Source organism: Diabrotica virgifera, chromosome 5 (assembly GCF_917563875.1).
Source record: "Diabrotica virgifera virgifera chromosome 5, PGI_DIABVI_V3a".
Lineage (NCBI taxonomy): Eukaryota > Metazoa > Arthropoda > Insecta > Coleoptera > Chrysomelidae > Diabrotica > Diabrotica virgifera.
Genome location: NC_065447.1, coordinates 195,501,669 through 195,523,410, shown reverse-complemented (window position 1 = coordinate 195,523,410; position 21,742 = coordinate 195,501,669). Strand labels below are relative to the sequence as shown.

General features: G+C 31.9%; 1 protein-coding gene and 1 long non-coding RNA gene across 2 annotated transcripts; both read right to left on the bottom strand.

Moving 5' to 3' along the window:
* Window positions 1–213: 213 nt before the first annotated feature.
* Window positions 214–704, bottom strand: LOC126885558 (uncharacterized). The gene is made up of 2 exons (XM_050652144.1): window positions 656–704; window positions 214–602 (listed from the first exon to the last, which is right to left on the bottom strand). Exons 1-2 carry the CDS (start codon window positions 702–704, stop codon window positions 214–216), a joined length of 438 nt encoding a protein of 145 aa, XP_050508101.1.
* A 2,622-nt stretch (window positions 705–3,326) lies between these two features.
* Window positions 3,327–5,845, bottom strand: LOC114324990 (uncharacterized). Its single transcript, XR_007698356.1, has 5 exons — window positions 5,490–5,845; window positions 5,262–5,431; window positions 5,143–5,205; window positions 4,583–4,721; window positions 3,327–3,707 (listed from the first exon to the last, which is right to left on the bottom strand). It is a non-coding gene; the product is annotated as an uncharacterized LOC114324990 (long non-coding RNA).
* Between the last annotated feature and the right edge of the window lie 15,897 nt (window positions 5,846–21,742).

Genomic DNA, 21,742 nt, shown 5'->3' with positions numbered 1-21,742 from the left:
TGGTAGGAAACTTCCAGTTGACATAACCGTATGTCGCGATTTTAGTGTCATTGGCCGCGTATAGTTCGTATGAAGTCTTTTCGCGTGCACCCCATACATATTTCCGCGTGGAAACGCACATATCGGCACCGGTGTCGATTAAAAATTGTTTTTTAGTATCATAGTCTGTTACGCAAAGGCGGGGAGATTTTGGGCTTGGATCGGATGCCGCACTCACCGACTGCCCGCGATGTTTCCCTGATACTTGCACGGAGGAGAGCACTTTTGAGCCTGGTCACCAAAACGGTAGTGATACCAACATAATATGTCACTATTATGTTCCCTACTGTAGCTACTGTCTCTCGGATATGGTCTGCGTCTTGAGTTGCTGCGGTTGCGACGTGTTTGTGCTTGAGCCTGCGACAAGCTAGCTAGCTGGATTTTCATGTCGGCTAATTCGGCTGTCAATTTATCACTGGTGCTTTCAAGAGCGTTAGAAGCTTCTGAAATTTGGGCCCTAGGAGCTATAGCTTCAGATATTGTGTCAGCTAGCTCGGCAACTGCGTCCAAACTAGCTTTAGCTTGAGTAGCTAGAATAGCCTGTGTAGACGATGGTAGTCTACCTAACTACAGAGACTTTACAATATTGTCTGGTACCGTTGTGCCTGCTAAAGACTGTAAATGTCGTAAGAACTGGGAAGGTCTTCGATCGCCCAGTTCCTCATGCTCAAGTAGTCTTTTAATTTTTTGTTGCTGTGATGCACTAACAGCCGGTTTCCGAAAGGACGATCATCTCAAAAATTATGTAATCGATGGTTAATCGTTGATCAAATGCATTTTGAGTTTCAATAACACCAGTTAAACGGGAGTTCAATAACAGTCGATCATATGATTTAACAAACGATTAATCGTTAGTTAACAGCCGATCATAAGTGTTTTGAGTTTCCGAAACGCTGATTAACCAATTTCGCATGTCACACGGCGACCAAAAGGAACTGTCACCTAATTTGAGGTTATTGGTTGATTAAAGGGCTGTTAATGTTTATAAATAGTTGTTTAGAGTTATTAAATAGAGTTTTTTAGTTATTATATAGGTTAAATAGTTATTAAATAAAGGGTATTTTAGTGTTTACTTAAAATTATTAGTGAGAAGAACCAATAAAGAATTGGAAGAACTATATCAAGAGCCAACGATTACGACGACGATCAAAGCACAGAGAATAGGATACTTGGGGCACATAGAGAGAATGGGAAGTAAACGAATGCCAAAAATGGTACTTTCACGAATACCAATACAAAAGAGGAGGAAAGGCAGGCCAAGGAAAAGATGGAAGGACAGTGTATATGAAGACTTGAAGAAAAGTAACATTGAGAGATGGAAAGAACTAGCATTGGACAGAAGGAGATGGAGAGAGGTGGTGAAGGAGTGTGTAAAAAGACTGAAGTGTATTTAAATAAAATTTATAAGTTATGTAAGTTATATTAAGTTATTTACCATATTATTTATGTAATCAGAAATGTAAACATTTTAGCCCTAGGCCTACAAGGCCTGTTGCGCTTAATAAATAAATAAATAAATAAATAAAATTATTAGTTATTTAATTATAATTTAATTTTTAAAATTAAATATATAGTGTAATTATACAGTGAGCACGTAAAGGTTGGAATAAATTCATTTTTTCATGAATGGGCAATTTTGGAAATAAATCCCGAAACAGGTCAATTTTTATTTTTAAGTTACGACTTTTTGGCCTATATGTCATACTAGTGACGTCACCCATCTGGGCGTCATGACGTTATCCATGACTTTTTTAAACGAGAATAGGGGCCTTGTGATAGCTCATCTGAAAGGTAAGTTAATTCTCTATTCAGTAATATAAACAATAACATAATTATTTATAGAGGCTGTCCAAAAAAAATTTTAATTAAATTTATTAACATAAAAAGAAGAATGTCTGTAATTTATTTAATTCAAAATACATTTTACTGCTATCAGAATACAGGAAAAAATGTTTATTTGACAAATAAATATTGTTTTTTGCTTAAATTCAATATTAAAGCAGCCACCCACCTGCCTCTTGACACTTTGAACATTTAATTTAAGCGAAAAGCAAAGAATATTTTTCAAATAAACATTTCTTTCTGTTTTCTAAGAGCAGTAAAGTGTATTTTGAATTAAATAAATGACATATTCTTCTTTTTATGTGAATAAATTTAATCAAAAAATTTTTTTTTGGGCAGCCTGTATAAGTAATTATGTTAATGTTTATATTACTGATTAGAAAATTCAATTACCTTTCAAATGAGCCACCACACGACCAATATTCTAATTTAAAAAAATCATTGATGACGTAATCACGCCCAGATGGGTGACGTCACTAGTATGATAATAATGCCAAAAAGTCGTAATTTAAAAATAAAAATTAACCTCTTTCGGGATTTTTTTCCAAAATCGTCCATTCTCGAGAAAATTAATTTATTCCAACCTTTACATGCTCACTGTATGTTGGTGCTACAGAGGAGCATTAGTTCAGCTCTACTTCAACATATTGTGTTAGTGTGAAAATAAAAAAATAATGTTTAATTTTAAATATTTAATTTAGAATTACTACTTACCTTTTGTTAAATAATTAAATAAAATAAGTACTCACTACATGGCAAGTAAGCAGATGCACCATCTGCAACTGTTGTATAAAGATTAGATTTGGTTGCCAATTAAATCCAACATTGGGATATGCAATATGATATCTGCTTGATATCACATACAATAGATGACATGAAGAACGTGATAAGGAAGCTGGAGGGAAAGGCAGATGAGGTTGGTCTTAAAATCATCACTAATAAGATAGTAGAGATGAGAATAGGAATAAGTGAGCATGGTAAACTATACATCAATCAAGAAGAAATAAAACAGGTTAAAGAATTCTGCTATCTTGATAGTATAATAGTGCAAAAGTTGGAGTCCAGGCAAACATTAAACATAGAATAGGAAAAAGAACAACATACAACAGGCCTTTGAAATCCTCTCATATCATATCTCAACATAAATTAGCCAAAACACATTTAATAGTATCATCAAATCAATACTACTATATGTGAGGGATACTACGATATGGGAGTGAGACATGAACAATATCAGAAGGAAATGCAAGGAAGAGTTTTTGTAAATAGATTCCCACAAAATATTCTGAAGATGTATTGGCCCAACACCATAACAAATGAAGAATTGTGGAATGCATTAAGACAAAGAAGCAGAGGATGAAGCTAGTAGGTAATAACTCATTCTAACAGGTGGGTAAATAAACTTTGAAAAACACATTCTTTATTAATTTTATTATTTAAAGAAATTACAATTTTTATTTAAAATTACTTTATTAGGTACATACCTAACCACTATTACCGAATAATTTATTGAGATCGAATTTTTTTATTTGAAGCTCTACTTCTAAAATTTCTTTTTTTCTTGTTGAAAAATACTATCTTACTTCTTTTTTCTAGTCTTGCTGTTTCAATTTTTTTTGTAAAAGATACATTAAGGGTTTCGCTCCCTACATCTTTTACTTTTTTATTTTTTGAACGAGCCTGAGACATCTTGGCTGTCTTCTTGGGCAGGACAGCAGTTGTCGTGGGTGTACTGAGCAGCACAGTGGAAGTAGAGGGTACATTGGACGTCTGCTATGTGTCTTCCAATTGTAGGTAATCTACTTCCACTTGACTGTCTTGTGCAACTATAAAAATAAAAAAAATTTCAATTGTTTTAGATGTACCAGATAGTTTTTTCTTTATAAAAAAAATCTTTCTCGAATTAGGTAGGTAGTTACTTTTATTTATATACTTTAGCTATCTTAATAGCTAAGTTAATAATCTACCTTAATTTAGAATTGGAATAAATAATTATAATAATTAATTCGTATTAATAATATTTATTGATATTAATTCTCATATTTTGAGTTTGCTTAAATTTGGTTTACAAAAGATCTTTTTTTTGTTTAATGATGTCTATAGATAGGCACAAGGTCTGGCTATGGGGAACCGCTTATCACCCTTGTTCTCAGATTTATTATTGATCAACATAGAAATAATATCTTTAACAATCAAACTTTAAACAATAATACCTTTCAAAAAATCTTAAATTGACTTAGAACTGTAGGATACAATATCCAATTTAGATGGAAATCTTTCAGATGCCAAAAACATTCTAGATTTACTCAAAAACTTACATCCGGATGTACATACTTTGGAAACAATGGATAAACTTAAGTTAATCTTTAGAAAACCGACTAGACCGACTATACCATACCTCCCTCTTCTAATCATCCTTTTTAACAGAAGGTGGCTTCTTTCTATTGCTACATCCATAGAATACGTAAACCTAGCATTATCAGATAATAGTTTTAAATAGTTAAACTAATGGTCACTGTACTACATTTGTGGATAACGTGCTGAACAAAAAAATGTTCTAATTCAGAAGTTTTGTACAGATCAAGACCATATACAGGTTATTGTTCAGATAATATTGGAAATATTGATCAAGCTTTATATATATAAATAAATTTAAAATTAGTTACCTTTATTTAAATAAATTAATAAAATAAGGACTCACCAGATGTGAAGAAACCAGATGCACTGTCACAACTGTCGGGTAAAGGTTGGATTTGATTGCCAATCAAACTCAACATTTGTGCCCCTACATCTGTGAGACGAGGCCTAAATGTGCCACCATCTGTTGCAAGTATGTCTTTCTGAAAACAATTCATTAGTTCATTACTGATTAAGAAATGAAAGGGTTAAAATCAAAGTGGTGTAAGTCATATTCTTGAAATGATGTAAGCCCTATTTTATAATCTTGATATTATATACACAGACCTCTTCAGAGAAAAAGTGGTGTGTAAGTATTTACTGTAAATACTTACACCACTTTTCCTGATGAAAAAATGTCTATTTATCAAAGTTATAAAGCAAGACTTCCATCATTTCACAAATATGACTTACACCTCTTTGGCGTTAACACCCTCAAATACTAAACTTCTATTGTCTCAACACTAGGTTAGTTCCCATCATAAAATTAGTTTCATTGGATTATATTTTTATAAAAATATTCCACTCAGAAATAGTGTAATTCGACTGACCTGGTGTTAAGAGCTTTAAATTTAAGTTACCTACTTTGTCCGCAGTTTGGTCTCTCTTCAACTGGTCCAAAACCTTCTGCTCATTATATTTTTGAATCTGCAATGTAATTAATCCATATAGCTCTAAATCAACCGAAAGTTTTATACACTTACATTTTCCTCTGCTACTTTTTGGCTAGTGACCCTTTTTAAGTTTATATATGCAGTGTTCAGCTGCTTGGGAGTTCTGGGAAATTCAGCGCTATTTTTTCCCAGGTTTCATTGTTTTGGTTGGTGGACATAGCATTGGTACATTATTTGTTTTCAATTTAATATGCTTGTATCTGAAAACAAAAATACAATTAGAAATTTGTTCTGTAAGTTAGAAAATTTCGTACTTACTTTCCAATTATTTCCAACAGCAAACATTTCTCTCTCTCTCTCAGTATAATTTTTGCGTGGAGGATTTCCGTTGGTATTGCTCATTTTTAATATATTTTTTAATTATATAAATTATGTAGTTATTTACTATGGATTGAAATTTTTTGGTTATAAAATGAAATTTTGAAGGATGACAGCCGATTGTGACAGTATCGATACCAAATCGTATGTCAGATAATCGATTTTCTACGATCATATAATTTTAAGATGATCGACGTTTGAGAAACTCGTCACTGGTTAACAGTTGATCAAATCTAACAGCTCGATTAGATGATCGAAGATTTGAATAACGTTTCGGAAACCGGCTGTAAGTCTCTTAATTAACTCTGACTTTAATTTTACATACTCCTCTGTGGCTGGTTTTGAAACAATAATGTCCCTAACTTCTAATTTGTAAGCTGTGTCTAAATTGGCAATTATATAGTTGAATTTTGTGGCGTCACTTGTTATGTTTGCCAGTGTAAATTGATTTTCCACTTGCAGGAACCAAATTTCAGGATCGTTGGGCCAGAACGGTGGGATTTTAACTGAAATCCGATCAACTGAAGCACTGTTATCCTGAAGCACTGAAGCACTGGTATTGTCCGTCATTTTCGATGTTCACTGTATTTAAAACCGGCAAAAGAATATTATTAACACTAACTTTTTCAATTTTCGCGGCGTTCTAAATATTCTCGGGGTCACCAATATAATGTTCCGTTTGGTGTGTGTTGACGGAATTAATTATATAAAATAAATATTAATTAAAACGCAAACAACTTTCAATAACATACTTATTTATTTTGGTAAAAAAAAGGTGTTTTGTTTATAGATCTCGTAAGAGTGTCAGACCATTGCCGGGATGCGAAATCGACCGATACTGGTGAAAACGACTCCGCTGAACTAAAAACATTAGTTTGTGGTTTTTAAACTAATCTATGGGCCTAGGGTCTGATAAGGTAATTTCCCATACAAGGGCGTATAACATCTGGTTTTTTTAAAAGCTGAGAACTGATATATTTCGTTTCTTAAAACTAACAGGCCATTCTACGCATGTGAATTTTAAATGGAACGTATTATTTCATTTTGAAAAAGTTATTAAAAATAAAAATAAAAATTAGCAAAAATAGTAATTAAAGCGTATCCCTATATCGCTATATCGGTAGATACCATAGAATCTCTTGAATCGAAAAAAGAAGATTTCTTCGATTTTTCTTTTTGAGCGCAATTTTGCTTCAAACATTTATACAAAACATGCTTCTAAACAGCCTGATTCATTTAAGATTTTCATATAGAGAATTGAGCCTATGAAAATTTTTTTGGAATGTTTAATAATTTTTTATGTTAGGATAATAATAAATGATATGGCCAACTTTTAAAGTAGAACGTTAAATAAGTAGAACGTACCACAAAAGAGCTTCAAAATAAAAGCTGTATCAAAGTTACTCTTTTGTGGCGCGTTTTATTTCAAATTTAGCAAACGTTATGGAAAAATCTGTCAAAATAAAACCAGACTTTTATTTTCCATCAAATTGAAAATACATTTTTGTTCCACGTATAGACCAGGGCGCATCTGTAAAAATATTAGTACATTTGGACGTTGAGAGGTGACTCAAATTTTTTTGCAGGGATTGCTTGAAAATAACTCAAATAATAATATTTGAGTTATCCTCCCTCTCAAAAAGGTCCGGAACATTGTTTAAATAATCAAAATGTCAAAAAATGAAGGAAAAATTCGATTTTTTTCTTTGTTTTTTGATTATAACTTTAAAAGTATTCATTTCCGAGAAAAGTTGTACTTACATAAAAGTTGCGTAATTAAATTCCCTACAAAATAGAATTAGTTAGAAATTTAAAAAATGGTCACCCTTGTTGGAAAATGGCAATAATTGCGAAAAAACCATACAAAAACAAGTATGCGCATTTTACGTTTTTCAACCATTTATGCTATACTTAGGACCTTCATGTTATGATACAGTTAAATAATATTGTAAATTTCATTAAAATAAGTGTAATAGATTTTGCAAAATAAATTTTGCAATCCAGCTTTCGCAAAAAAAATTCATTTTTTTGAAAATGTGACAGGACTGAAAATAAAGCAGATTGCAAGTTGAAATTTTTTTTTTGTCTATAGAAGTGTACTGTACCTTTCATTTGTAATTTGCAAAATTAAAATTGATTAACTACCACGGCGTCAGGAATTAAAAAAAGAACATTAATGATTAGTGCTACGCGCAGGACAGCGGATAGTTTGCTCTGATTTGGCATTCCAATGATCTTTGATAATGATTAATTCATTTTAATTTTTATTACATTTCAATATAAAAAAATAAATTTGTTTATTTCAAAATAAAAACCCATACTCTATCCTTTAAAATAACACTTTTTTTAGCAAAAACTTTCTTTGTTCATATATTTTAACTTATTATAATTAAGAGAATAAAAGTTTATTATTTTTAAACATATGTAATTGTTCAAACAATATTTCACAAACAATAATAAAATTAGTTTGATTTTTGTGGAATTAAAATATTAAAATACAACAAAATATAGAGTAAGAAAATAATATATTAAAGAAAGATTGGAAGAAATTTTGGTGGAAATCAACTTGTGTGAATCGAACACCGCTGTCCTGCGTGTAGCACTAAAAATTAATGTTTATTTAAAAAATTTCCTGACGCCGTGGTAATTAATCGATTTTAATTTTGCAAATTGCTAATAAATGGTACAGTACACTTCTATAGACAAAAAAAATCAACTTGCTATCAGCTTTATTTTCAGTCTTGCAGCATTTTGAAAATATGAATTTTTTTTGCGAAAGCTGGATTGCAAAATTTATTTTGCAAAATCTCTTAAACCGATCTTAATGAAATTTACAGTGTTGTTTTAGTATATCATAAGGTTTTTCTGGGTAAAATATGAAGGTCTTAAGTGTAGCATAAATGGTTGAAAAACGTAAAATGCGAATACTTGTTTTTGTATGATTTTTATCGCAATTATTGCTATTTTGCAACAAGGTGATTATTTTTTAAATTTTTAACCAGTTTTATATTGTAGGAAATTTAATTATGCAACTTTTATGTCAGTACAACTTTTCTCAAAAATGAATGGTTTTAAAGTTATAATCAAGAAACCAATAAAAAATATATATTTTCATCATTTTGATTATTTAAGCAACGTTCCGGACCATTTTGAGTGGGAGGATAACTCAAATATTATTATTTGAGTTATTGTCAATCAATTTCTGCAAAAAAATTTGAGTCACCTCTCAACGTCCATCTCAAAACAGATGCGCCCTGGACTAGTAGTAGTCACATCAGCACTTTTGTAGTTGGAGTATTGTGTGCTCCACTCATTTTTACGGCGTTTAGAGGTTTAGCAGAATTCCGTAAGGATTTATATTCTAGCTGTCACTATTGTATTTATATTCTAGCTGTCCCCATATACGGTATAATTCAAAATGAAGTACTGTATTATAAATCACCCTAGAGACGTAAGCGCAGATAATATGCAGGTGGTTTCATCATATCAATAGAAAGCCACATTATTAATGATATTATTATAGAGAAAGTCAATGGATGCTATAAAAAAGTCAAATAACTGTTGAACGATTTCGAGCTGGCGGCGGCTAAGATGGAGATCATTACTTTTCTCCTAGAGAGAAAGATATTATATATGATATTGGAATCGACCAGAGAGAAAAATGTTATACGATATTGGAACTGGACACTGCAGACGAGAGTCACAATTCGTGGTAAAATTATTGGGAAAGGAAACAAACAAAAGCACAATATTGACAAATATATTATCTTCAGATGTAAAAACCTAGTAAAACATAAACTAACTCTTACTTTATCAGAATAGACACGATTTTTTATCTGTACGTCATGAATATTTAGAATATAAATATGAGATGACTTTGCATATAATCCACGATTCCAATCCACAGAGTATTTAAATTACAAAATGTCCATAAGAAAATAAAATAATACAGAGCTCTGAATACAACAAAAATATTTGATCAGGGAAAAACAAATCTTATGAGCTTGTATTTCCCCATTTCTGGAAATATACTTCTTCCAGTTACTTTCACTAATTTCTGTCCTGTGGAATTTTCGTCCATTCACCGACATTCTGAGCGCCCTACACTTCTCTTCACTGTTTTTGGTCTCCATTCTGTGATTCTCTTAGTCTACCTTTGTTCTGTGTGTCTCGCTGCCTAACTATTTCATTTACAACATCTGTCATTTTTGTTATGCATCGAATTTTCTTAATTCCTGATTCTATTTCTAAGGAAGACCTTTAGCATTGCACATTCGAATTCTCTTTGTGTTGTTTTGCGTTTATGTGCGCTGTTTTTCTTAGTGTGATATTTTCCAGATAAGAGAAAAAACTAATTTATTGTATGAAGCTGCTATTCTAGGTTTAGTTTAGTCGAGATAGGTTTAGACAGTTCATAAAACATGGCAGTTGAAAATGTACATAAAAATTAGCCAATTCAAAAGAGATAAGAGAGACAACAGAAATAAAAATGTTGAAAAAGAAACCCTGAAACAAAATACGGCACATACACTCCAAATTTTTTGAATGGATTTTCAACAACATAGAAAAGTTCAAAGGAAAATCCAAAAGGACTGGCCATATTTGTTTATTTCTGTAATACAAATACAGAACTATTTAATTGAACCCTCCATATTATCTAGTAAGGATAGCTCAGGAGCTACAGCATCTTCTTCTCTGGTGAAATTAAAAAAATATACATATATATTTATCCAATAGGCCTGGATCCCGCATACCAAAAAAGTTTATTAATAGCAAGCTGAAAATTTGTTAATAGCTTAAAGGTGTCTAGTCGGACAAACTTCGATGTATGGGAACACTGGAACAGGGGAAGTTTTAATAATTGTGGAACATGATTTTTATTGTGGAAAGTGTCAACTTAACAAGTTTATAATTGTGAAAACTAGCAGGTTGTTTTTAAGTTTATTCAATAGCGAACTTTATATTATACTAGCTGACCCGGTGAACTTCGTTGCACCTTAGATAGTGTGTCATAATTAGATAATCTGTCATAATTTTGATTCTAGATCAGTTGCTTAAACGCAATTGCTAAAAATCAATTACTCAAAATCAACTGCTCGAAAATGAATTGCTAGACATGAAAATTGATCGAAATGCAATTTGCTCGAATAAAAAATAAAATTATATGTCCCAATATTTTTTCACAATAATGCAAAATTTTATAGGTATGGTCGAATGAAATTCGATAGTTTTAAGGCATTCCAGAAGCCGCTACAGATAAAATGTTTTAACAACTCATTAATCATTCAGAATTTGTCGACGGTTATTAAAAGTTAAAATAATTAAGACGATAACTGGACGGTAACGATTTAATGAGTGAAATTTAAAAATTTTTCTACTTTAATGACAAAAAAGCAAACTCACTAGCAGAGCCCAATTAAAAATTATTTTGCAGGTCATATTTGAAACAGTATTTGGTTGAAAAATCCCATTTTTGCTGGCAAAAAATATATTAATTTGTCTGGACTAAATTACAGTTCTATTTATCTTAAAAGGGATATGTTACTATCAACATTCACACAGTGTTGCAAAAGTGGATTTTGTTATTTTGAGTGTAAATTTTCCCAGCGATCTCCGAGGGTACAATACATAAAAAAGATACATATTATGACAAATTATATGATATTCCACGTATACAGTACGTAAATTGTTCAGCTGGACATAGGGAACATACAATATATAGATTTAGTTACATAAATACATACATTGTATTATATTGAGATAATTGAGGCAACTGAGCTTTCTCGATGACCATATGGTTGAGGGGCATTAACCTCAAAATTGAAAGATCATTTCGACTGACACAAATAAACGTCAAAATATGAGAATGTAGTTTGTAGCTATGCGTTTTCTCATGAGGTTCTTTCAGTGCGTCACAGTTTTTCGATTTATTTCTAACGCATTAAATTGTATGTGACAGAAAAAACGCACGTCGGTGATTACATTTCGTCGGTAACATTTATAACATTTATTCTAGTTGTCAATAGATAGCGCTATAATCGAAAAAAAAAAATTTACTAATTATATATTATATCGACGAATATAATCTGTACAATTTATAAGACTATACAAATCAAAGAAAATACCATTTTATAAATGCAACAAAGAGAATTGATTTGTTTTTATGCCAAATTGCAAATAAAATGCGACAACTGTCAGATTTAACTAAAATGTCATGTTAGAATAAATGTCATAAATGTGTATTATCACGGACTTACCTTTTTTTCTATCCTTTGTGACGCACTGAACAATGCTCATGAAAAGAAGCATAAATATTTTTGGCCTAAGAGAATGGAAAAACTGTTTAGTTTTTAAAGTAAAATAAATTTTATTATTTTAACTCATACCTTAACTTTTAACTACACGCGCTGGCGTATTTTTGTACGCCACATATAAGAATTCTATTGCAAATGTATTTAAAAATTTAACTTTTGTCTTTGTTTATTTATCTAACGTATCACTGGACTGTACTTTACACTGGATTTAGTTTCGTTATAATCGGCTTTCTAGGAAGATCGTAATTTACAGTTTATTATTTGTTGTTTCCAGTGGTGGATAACATACGCCAAAATTATAGTAATACAATTAGTAATATAAGTATATATTTCAAATGTTTTTTAGTCATTATGGCACAAAATATATTTTTCTTTATAAACAATACTTTTTCTCAGGTAAAAAATATAATTTAAAAAAAAAATTTATTAGCAATTTTATTTATCATGGAATCAGATTTTAGTTATATATCCCAATTTGCTTACTGAGAAGGAACTCCAAGTATTCGCTGACGCCGAGTAAGGTTTATAACAAACAAATAAGTGTAATTTAAAAAAAAAATAAACAAATCCGCTGTTTTTAAGTGTATCTTCTTGTGACGTATAAAGTACACCACGCGTGTAGTTATGTTATGTTTTGATGCGCAAGTAGTTAAAGGTTAAAATTCTAAATATTAATTAATTATGACAATAACAAAAAATATTATCAATCATTTAATACATGCAATAGTGTACATGATATTTTTCGTTAGTTCATCTACTAAATATAAATAAACTGGATAGTTTGCCCAGACGAAAGCAAGATTTTTTGAAAATTGCGTAAAATTAAAAAATTCATATTTTATCCAATTTGAGTCCAAAAGTTAATCTGTTGCACTTTTATTTTATGAAATTTCCCGTTCGTTCTTCTTCTGTGCTCAGAATTTTCTACGGCTTACGGTTCGCTATTTAGGAAACGGACTGCGCTAGAGAAGGAAAAATAGCAACGTTTTGTTCGGAATTCAGCAGGGAGTCTACCTGCCAAATTTCATAAAAATCGGTCAATTCGTTTCGGAGGAGTATGGCAACAAAAATGTAAAATATTTAAATGGCTATTAAAAAATAACGGTTGAAGATAAAAAAGTGAAAATTTAGGATTGTATGTATCTTTTTCTTCTACATCATACAAAATTAAGAAAAACGGTTTGTCAAAAAATTAAAAAAATATATCACGGGGGGCAAGCCCCCTTATGACGTACGGGCATGAAATCAGAGTTATGCCTATTCCCAGTCTGTTAGAATACACGTGTAAATTTTCATAAAAATCTGTTAAGCCGTTCTCGAGTTATAAATGGTGCAACTAACATAACTCGACTTTCTTTTATATATATATATTGTTAAGATATGTAAAATTTGAATTAATATGGTTTCGATCTTAATATTTTAGAAAAGTTAAAACATATAATAAAAATATACCAAAATTCATTTCGAAGAAATGAAAGTCAATTATCTTTGGATGGCCGTAGGTAAACAAAATTTAAATAGGGATTAAGTATTTTCTTTGTACAGTTAGTATGATAAGGAAGTGGTTATGTGTTTGGACAATGAGACCGGGTTAGGGAACAATTGTATTTAGAAATTTAAATGAATGTAATCTCCTTAAAAACCGATTGGCATGTAATTAGTTTTAGGAAATTTCTAATGGTAGGAAAAGTTGGTGTTGAATCTGACATTGACAATTTTGAATTTAATTCTTTGGAATCGTTGTCAGTGGACTTTCATAATTTTTTACATAATTTAATTTTACGGTAGAATAATTTTTTCAACGTTACTGTTTAGTGCTGGCCTTTAAACGAATGTGATTCTAGACGATAGTTGTTAAATGATCGTCAAGTCGAATAGTGGTGATCTCTGAGAGTCTCCTGAAGTAGTAAGGCAGATAAATGAATAGCTGTGAGTTTGTTGAAATAAGTGTCCTGACGGAGGCTCATCACGTAAAGCATTGTAAGTTATATTGTTCTACTTATATTCCAAGAGTCACCGTTGCATGCCGGAACGAGAAATAGATTCAGTTTATTGAGAGGAGAAAAGGCTAGCATTGTTTTTTGAAAGATACGTGCATCTGTAGGGGGTCATTGATGACAATAGGCTTGCAATAGTTTGTTGCGAGATTGCTGACTACATAGGGGGCTGCTAAGAGTAAATTGTAGGCGACCAGAGACAAGAATTTGGACAACTCATCATCCGAGAGACAGTTTTATTTTTTTTTTGTAGAATTATTCATAACGCAAATTTCAATAAGTACTTTAGATAGTGGTAGGAGTATTTCAATAATCAGAATAGGAGATATTATTTTTAGAGGATATTTTGAGGGTGAATTTATTTCAATAGATGTTTTTGTACCATATATGTGTTTTATTCCGTTAGTCTTTGACCTTACTTATCATATGTAAAGCAAAGGAGATATTGAAGCACGAGAATATAAAACCCTGAGATTAGAGCATTAAATAGTGTGATTCAATCATAAGTGCATCATTAAAATTAAATTTAATTAATTAATTAATTATCTAATCAATTGCTTTGAGCACACCGATCTTTGAATATCACATTAACTGGAGCCCAGAACGTGGTGGCTTAAAAAATATCGCAGCTTTGCATTTGATGGTAGGGAAAGAGATAAGGAATAACTACAGGTGATCCAGAGATAATTTGACAATTTTTCCAGGTGTAAAAATATTTTTGATTTATGGATTGATCGTAGGTAGTTGATATTTACTGCTATTGAATTATTTAATATTTTTACCAATCGTACATTTGATATTTATTTTGAAATTTACTGATTGCATATTTGATATTTGTGGCGAAAATTTATTAAATTTGGGGAGAAATATTTGTCGTGTTCTGCAACTTATAGAGTGTTGTAAAATTTCACATTTTGGCGGGGACAAAGAAAACAGTAACAAAAAGAAACAACATGTCGACCACAAGGAGGCAAAGCAAAATGCAAGAAAGCAGAGAGAATAACAGAGAAGAGGAAAAAATTGTTGAAGAAGGATTGGGTAATGAAGGAGATACAACGATTATGGAGAGAAAAGAACAGGAATTAACAGGAATAGAGAAACTATTGCAACTGATGCAACTCCAATCACAACAAATGGATAGAAATCAACAGGAAACAAAAAGGACAATGCAAGAAAATCAACAGGAATCAAAACGAGCCATGGAAGAAACACAACAAAAAATAGAGAAAAATCAACAGGAAGCAAAACGAGCCATGGAAATAACACAACAAAAAATGGAAGAAACACAAAGAGAAATATCACAGAGAATAGAACAGAAATTGGAAGAGAATGATGGCAAATTGGAAAAGCGTTTGGAAAAATATGAAAATGAAGTGAAAGCCTGTTTAGAAAAAGTTAGAGAAGAAACAGAAAGGAAACTGAAGATGCAACGAGAAGAAATAGAAACTAAAATGAAGGATATTAAGACTGTGCAGAAGATGGAATTAGAACAGTTAGAAAGCAAATTTGAAAATGCAATACAAGAAGACAGGCGAGAAATAGAAGAAAAATTTAAGCAAAACGAAAAACAAATTGCGGAACTCAAGAATCAACAGAATTGTGGAGAAAGAAGGGAAATGATTATCCTTGGTACAAGCGACGCGAAAATACAATTTGGAGGGGATATTAGAAAAACACACCCAGTATCATTTGTTAAAAATTTGAAAACCAAATTGCAACATATTAGATATTTTGACGACTGCAAAGAAACAATTAGAAACCATCTGAAAGAAGGAGCAGCGTTATGGTATGAAAGTAAAGAAGATGAGTTTGAAAATTGGACAGATTTCGAAAATAAATTTCTCAACTATTTCTGGGGGAAAGTTAAACAGAGGGAAATCAACCAAGAGCTACAGAATGGAAGATATCACGAGAAAATGGAAATATCGGAAGAAAGATATGCTTTGCAGATATATAACAATTCCAAATATCTAGACTACAAATACTCTACCGAACAACTGGTAGAAATGATAAGCAGACATTTCGAAGAAACGCTGGAGGACCACGTGATTTTGAGAAACTATCAAGATATTGATAGTTTGTGCCAATTCCTTCAAGTAAGGGAAGCAAAAAGAAGAGAAATGCGAAACAGAAGACAACATGAACAATATAATGGACCGGCAAGAAGGTATCAATCAAATTATGACCAAAGAAACCGACATGCCCAATCAACAAACGAAGATAGGCCGAGAGAATACCAAAATTACAATAGACAACAAAATTATGATAACAGGAATCACGCAAAAAATAGAACATATGAAAATCACAACAGAAACAGAGATGCACAAAATCCTCCGACTAGGAATACGAACGAACAAAGGGACGGTAAAAACAATCAGAATTTCCAACGACAAAATAGAAGGGAGATGAATCATGTAACAATAGAAAACGAGGAAGAAGATGTATGCAATGAATCCAGACAGGATTTTCAATAAAGCATCCACTGAACAAACATAAACAACTCTCGGGTATATTTTGTCATCCGAGAGAGTTTATACAGTTGGCGGGAAATGAAAGACAAAGTTCTAATTCAAATTTAATATTCTTAGATGCATTTATAAAACATAAAGCGATTAAAATTTTGATTGATTCTGGATCGGAGATATCGTTAATCAATAAGAAACTAGTAAAAGAATTAAATTTGGACAGATTTGTGTATAAAATTCCTAGGGTTGCTTTAGTGGGTGCAAACAACAAAAAATTGACGACAGTAAATGAAGGTTTGGGAGTGCGGATCAGAGTGGGAGACAAATACTATATTATGCAATGTGTGGTGATCGAAGATTTAAACCATGATATGATAGCGGGAATTGATGAATTGAGTGAAAAACATATCACCATAAATTTTTCGGAGAATAAACTGGAAATCAGAGCAGAACCAGACAACATAGAAGAAGAAATGGAAATAGATAGGAAAATAATTGTTGAAAAGATAAATGAACAGGAAAAACATAAAGAAATCAATATGACTGTAGAGGAAAAACAGAAATTACAAGAAAAAAATCAACCAGAAAAAAAAAAAGAAGGAAGAAAAAGAAGAAGAGTTCAAAAAGAAAGAAGGAAAACAAGGTGGATACAAGAGAAAGACAGGAAATCGAAGGTACGGAAGAATTGTCGGCAATCGACGATAAAACAGAAAGGAAGCAGGAAGAAAAGGAAGTTCTCATAAGAGAAATGAAAGCAGTAGAAACATGGTGCTCGGGATACCAAATGGAAATTGAAGATAAAAAAAAACAGAAGAAGAAATAAAGGATGAGGAGAGAGAAGAAATGGCAATAATGGACGAGAATCCAGAATTTTATGAAGAAATATTATGGACAGTGAATACATGCGAACAAAATGAGGATGAAAGAAAATTAAAATGTGGAGAAAACATGGAAAAGGAAGTAGAGAAGATTCTAGAAAATTATGGAGATTTGATTAATGAAGAAAGCCGAGTGGCTAAAAATTATGAACATTCTTTTAAAGTTAAAAACTTAGAAAATTTTAAATCCAAGACATATCCAATCCCGTATAAATACAGGCAAAGCGTCGGACAGGAAATTGAAAAAATGATCGAAGACAAGGTGATAGAAAGATGTGACTCTCCATATATCAACCCGATAGTATGCGTTAAAAAATCGAGTGGTGATTTGCGATTATGTTTAGATGCAAGAAACATTAATTCACACACAATCGCGCAATACGAAGCGCCTTTGAACATCGAAGCCATATTTGGACGAATCACAGGGTCACACATTTTTTCCAAAATCGATTTGAAACATAGTTTTTGGTTAATACCTTTGGCAGAGAAATGTCGAAATTATACCGCTTTTTCGATCGACGGAGTGGTATACCGATTTAGGGTGGTACCATTTGGCCTACAGAGTGCATGCGCTGCTTTGGTTCGCGCATTGAACACAATCTTAAATAGGCATGGAGAATTTGTTGTACATTACATAGATGATTTATTAATTTTCTCACCAGATATAACAAGCCATCTACGACATATTCACACTGTGCTAGAAGAACTGGATCAAGCGGGATTGAAATTAAATATTAAAAAGTGTCAGTTTTTCCAAAAGGAAATACTGTATTTAGGATTCAAATTAGACACAAAAGGGATTAGTCTTGCAGAAGATAGAATCGAAATTATAAATAACTACGCTAGGCCAACCAATTTAAAAACATTGCGGGGATTTTTGGGAATAGTAAACTATTTCAAAAAACTAATACCAGACATCAGCACAAAAGAAATACCGTTGATAGCATTACTTAAGAAAAATGTTAGGTGGAAATGGGGAACGGAACAAGAAATGGCTTTCAAAAATTTAAAAGGAGCTTTCTCCACAGCTGTAAGAGTACACCACCCAAGATATGATCAACCTTTCATTCTCCGGACCGATGCTTCCATAACAAAATTCGCAGGGGTGTTATCACAGATCCAAGACGATGTAGAGGTGCCAATTTTTTTTGTCTCCCGTGTAACCAAAACATATGAGAGAAAGTACAGCGTTACTGAATTAGAGTTCGCCAGTGTGTTATTTTGTGTAAATAAATTACGGTTTTACCTACTAGGGGCAAAATTCACCATTGAAACAGACCATGCAGCTTTGATACATATAATGAAAAATAGGCTGGTAAATAATAGAATTCATAGGGGCATTCTTTTACTTCAAGAGTATGATTTTGAATTTAAATATATCAAAGGAACTGACAATATCTTGGCTGATGCGTTGACGAGAGATGAACAATTCCGCAAAGAGGACCACAAAACTCTCCACGTTGGCATGAACATAATGAGAGAAGAAGCAGGCTTATTTTCTTTGGCTCAGATCAGGGAAAATCAGGAACAACTGGATGAAAGAGAAAAGCAAAGGGTCGAACAAGAGGATAACTTATATTTTAAGAGGGTCGATGGTAGAGAACTATATGTAATCAAGGAACAGATGGCAAAAGAAGTTTTAGCAAAATTACACTGTGACAACGGACACATTGGAAGCAGGAAGGTGTGGCTTATGTTCAGGGAGAACTACATTTGTCGAAAGGACTATACAATAGCCAAAGAGATGACTCGAAATTGCGAGACATGCCAAAAGTGTAAAAGTAAGAATTTCAAAAACGAAAACATCACAAAAAAACGTCATAGCTCGGAAGAAACTGGATATTGTCGCCATTGATATGTTGAGCGATTTAATAACAACAACACAGAGGAATAAACACATATTAGTTATGGTGGATGTTTTTTCAAAGTATTTAAAACTGTACCCATGTAGAACCACGAAAGGAGCTGAAATACTTCGGAAGATAGACGATTTTATCGAAACAGTGGGAAGACCAGACAATATTTTGTTGGACAATGCAACATACTTTAGGAACGACCGTTTTAAAGGGGAATTAAGAGAGAGAGGCATAAATACAAAATTTGTAAGCATCCGACATCCACAGAGCAACCCATCAGAGCGTTTTATACAAGAAGTCACAAAATTTCTAAGAATTGCTGCGGAAGAACATCATCGACATTGGGACAGAAAAGTGTTTGAAATAGAGACGTATTTGAACTGTGCACCAAATACGGTTACCAAGGAGACGCCTTTATATGTAATGAAAGGAACAATGCCTACGAGGCCGTGGGAAGACACCGCCCCCAGACAATACGAAGAAGTGATCGAGGTGGTTCAACGAAGATTGAGACGAAGTGGAGAGAAATATCTCCAAAGGCAAGAGAGGACCCGAAGAAGAAGGCCGGTTACATTCCAGAAAGGGGATAAAGTTTTAGTGAGGGCACTAAGGGTGTCCAATTTACAAAATGGTATTTGTGCTAAATTGATGCCGGTATTTGAAGGTCCATATAGGGTCAATACGGAAAATGGGGTAAATAGTTATGAATTAGCGCATATAGAGACAGGCAAGATACGGGGTATTTTTAACATTCACGACATTTATAAGTATCATGAGTAGAGTTTGGTAACATAATGGAATAATTTGATCCTAAAAAAAACTTGTGTCATTTAAATAAATAACAGAGTTTTTCGGCAAATCAAATGGCGGGGAGTTGTTAAGATATGTAAAATTTGAATTAATATGGTTTCGATCTTAATATTTTAGAAAAGTTAAAACATATAATAAAAATATACCAAAATTCATTTCGAAGAAATGAAAGTCAATTATCTTTGGATGGCCGTAGGTAAACAAAATTTAAATAGGGATTAAGTATTTTCTTTGTACAGTTAGTATGATAAGGAAGTGGTTATGTGTTTGGACAATGAGACCGGGTTAGGGAACAATTGTATTTAGAAATTTAAATGAATGTAATCTCCTTAAAAACCGATTGGCATGTAATTAGTTTTAGGAAATTTCTAATGGTAGGAAAAGTTGGTGTTGAATCTGACATTGACAATTTTGAATTTAATTCTTTGGAATCGTTGTCAGTGGACTTTCATAATTTTTTACATAATTTAATTTTACGGTAGAATAATTTTTTCAACGTTACTGTTTAGTGCTGGCCTTTAAACGAATGTGATTCTAGACGATAGTTGTTAAATGATCGTCAAGTCGAATAGTGGTGATCTCTGAGAGTCTCCTGAAGTAGTAAGGCAGATAAATGAATAGCTGTGAGTTTGTTGAAATAAGTGTCCTGACGGAGGCTCATCACGTAAAGCATTGTAAGTTATATTGTTCTACTTATATTCCAAGAGTCACCGTTGCATGCCGGAACGAGAAATAGATTCAGTTTATTGAGAGGAGAAAAGGCTAGCATTGTTTTTTGAAAGATACGTGCATCTGTAGGGGGTCATTGATGACAATAGGCTTGCAATAGTTTGTTGCGAGATTGCTGACTACATAGGGGGCTGCTAAGAGTAAATTGTAGGCGACCAGAGACAAGAATTTGGACAACTCATCATCCGAGAGACAGTTTTATTTTTTTTTTGTAGAATTATTCATAACGCAAATTTCAATAAGTACTTTAGATAGTGGTAGGAGTATTTCAATAATCAGAATAGGAGATATTATTTTTAGAGGATATTTTGAGGGTGAATTTATTTCAATAGATGTTTTTGTACCATATATGTGTTTTATTCCGTTAGTCTTTGACCTTATTTATCATATGTAAAGCAAAGGAGATATTGAAGCACGAGAATATAAAACCCTGAGATTAGAGCATTAAATAGTGTGATTAAATCATAAGTGCATCATTAAAATTAAATTTAATTAATTAATTAATTATCTAATCAATTGCTTTGAGCACACCGATCTTTGAATATCACATTAACATATATATATATATATATATATATATATATATATATATATATATATATATATATATATATATATATATAATGAATAATTTTGGGGAATGCAGTCAATGTGTTTTGGGCTGATTAAAAGAGAAACACTTTGAACTTTTGTCGAGCTTTCGGACAATTTATTTCCTTTATCAAGACAATCTAAAAATACAAATGTTTAAATTTAGATGAAAACTAGAAAAATAACAACTTACTGCTCGTGGTTTACAAAATAACTAACATACTTATTAAAAACATAAAAATTCTTTCTAAAAAATATAAATTGTAAACGTAAATTAATTTTGAAATATGTCAAAAGGACATTAATCAAATGTAGTTAGACTACTTTAATAACTCGATAGATTGGGAAAGAAGTTAGCTAACAGTGTATAAAATAATGATATAAAGATATAAGCAAATTTGAAGTTATAATTATTAGTAAAAAAAAAACTGATAGTAATGTAAAACAAGTTGATTTAGAATGTTATAAATATTTTTCTTTTGATACTATTTAGTGAAATTTTAAAAATTAATAAGATCAAATTGTTTATAAAATGCATAAATTAGTAATATCA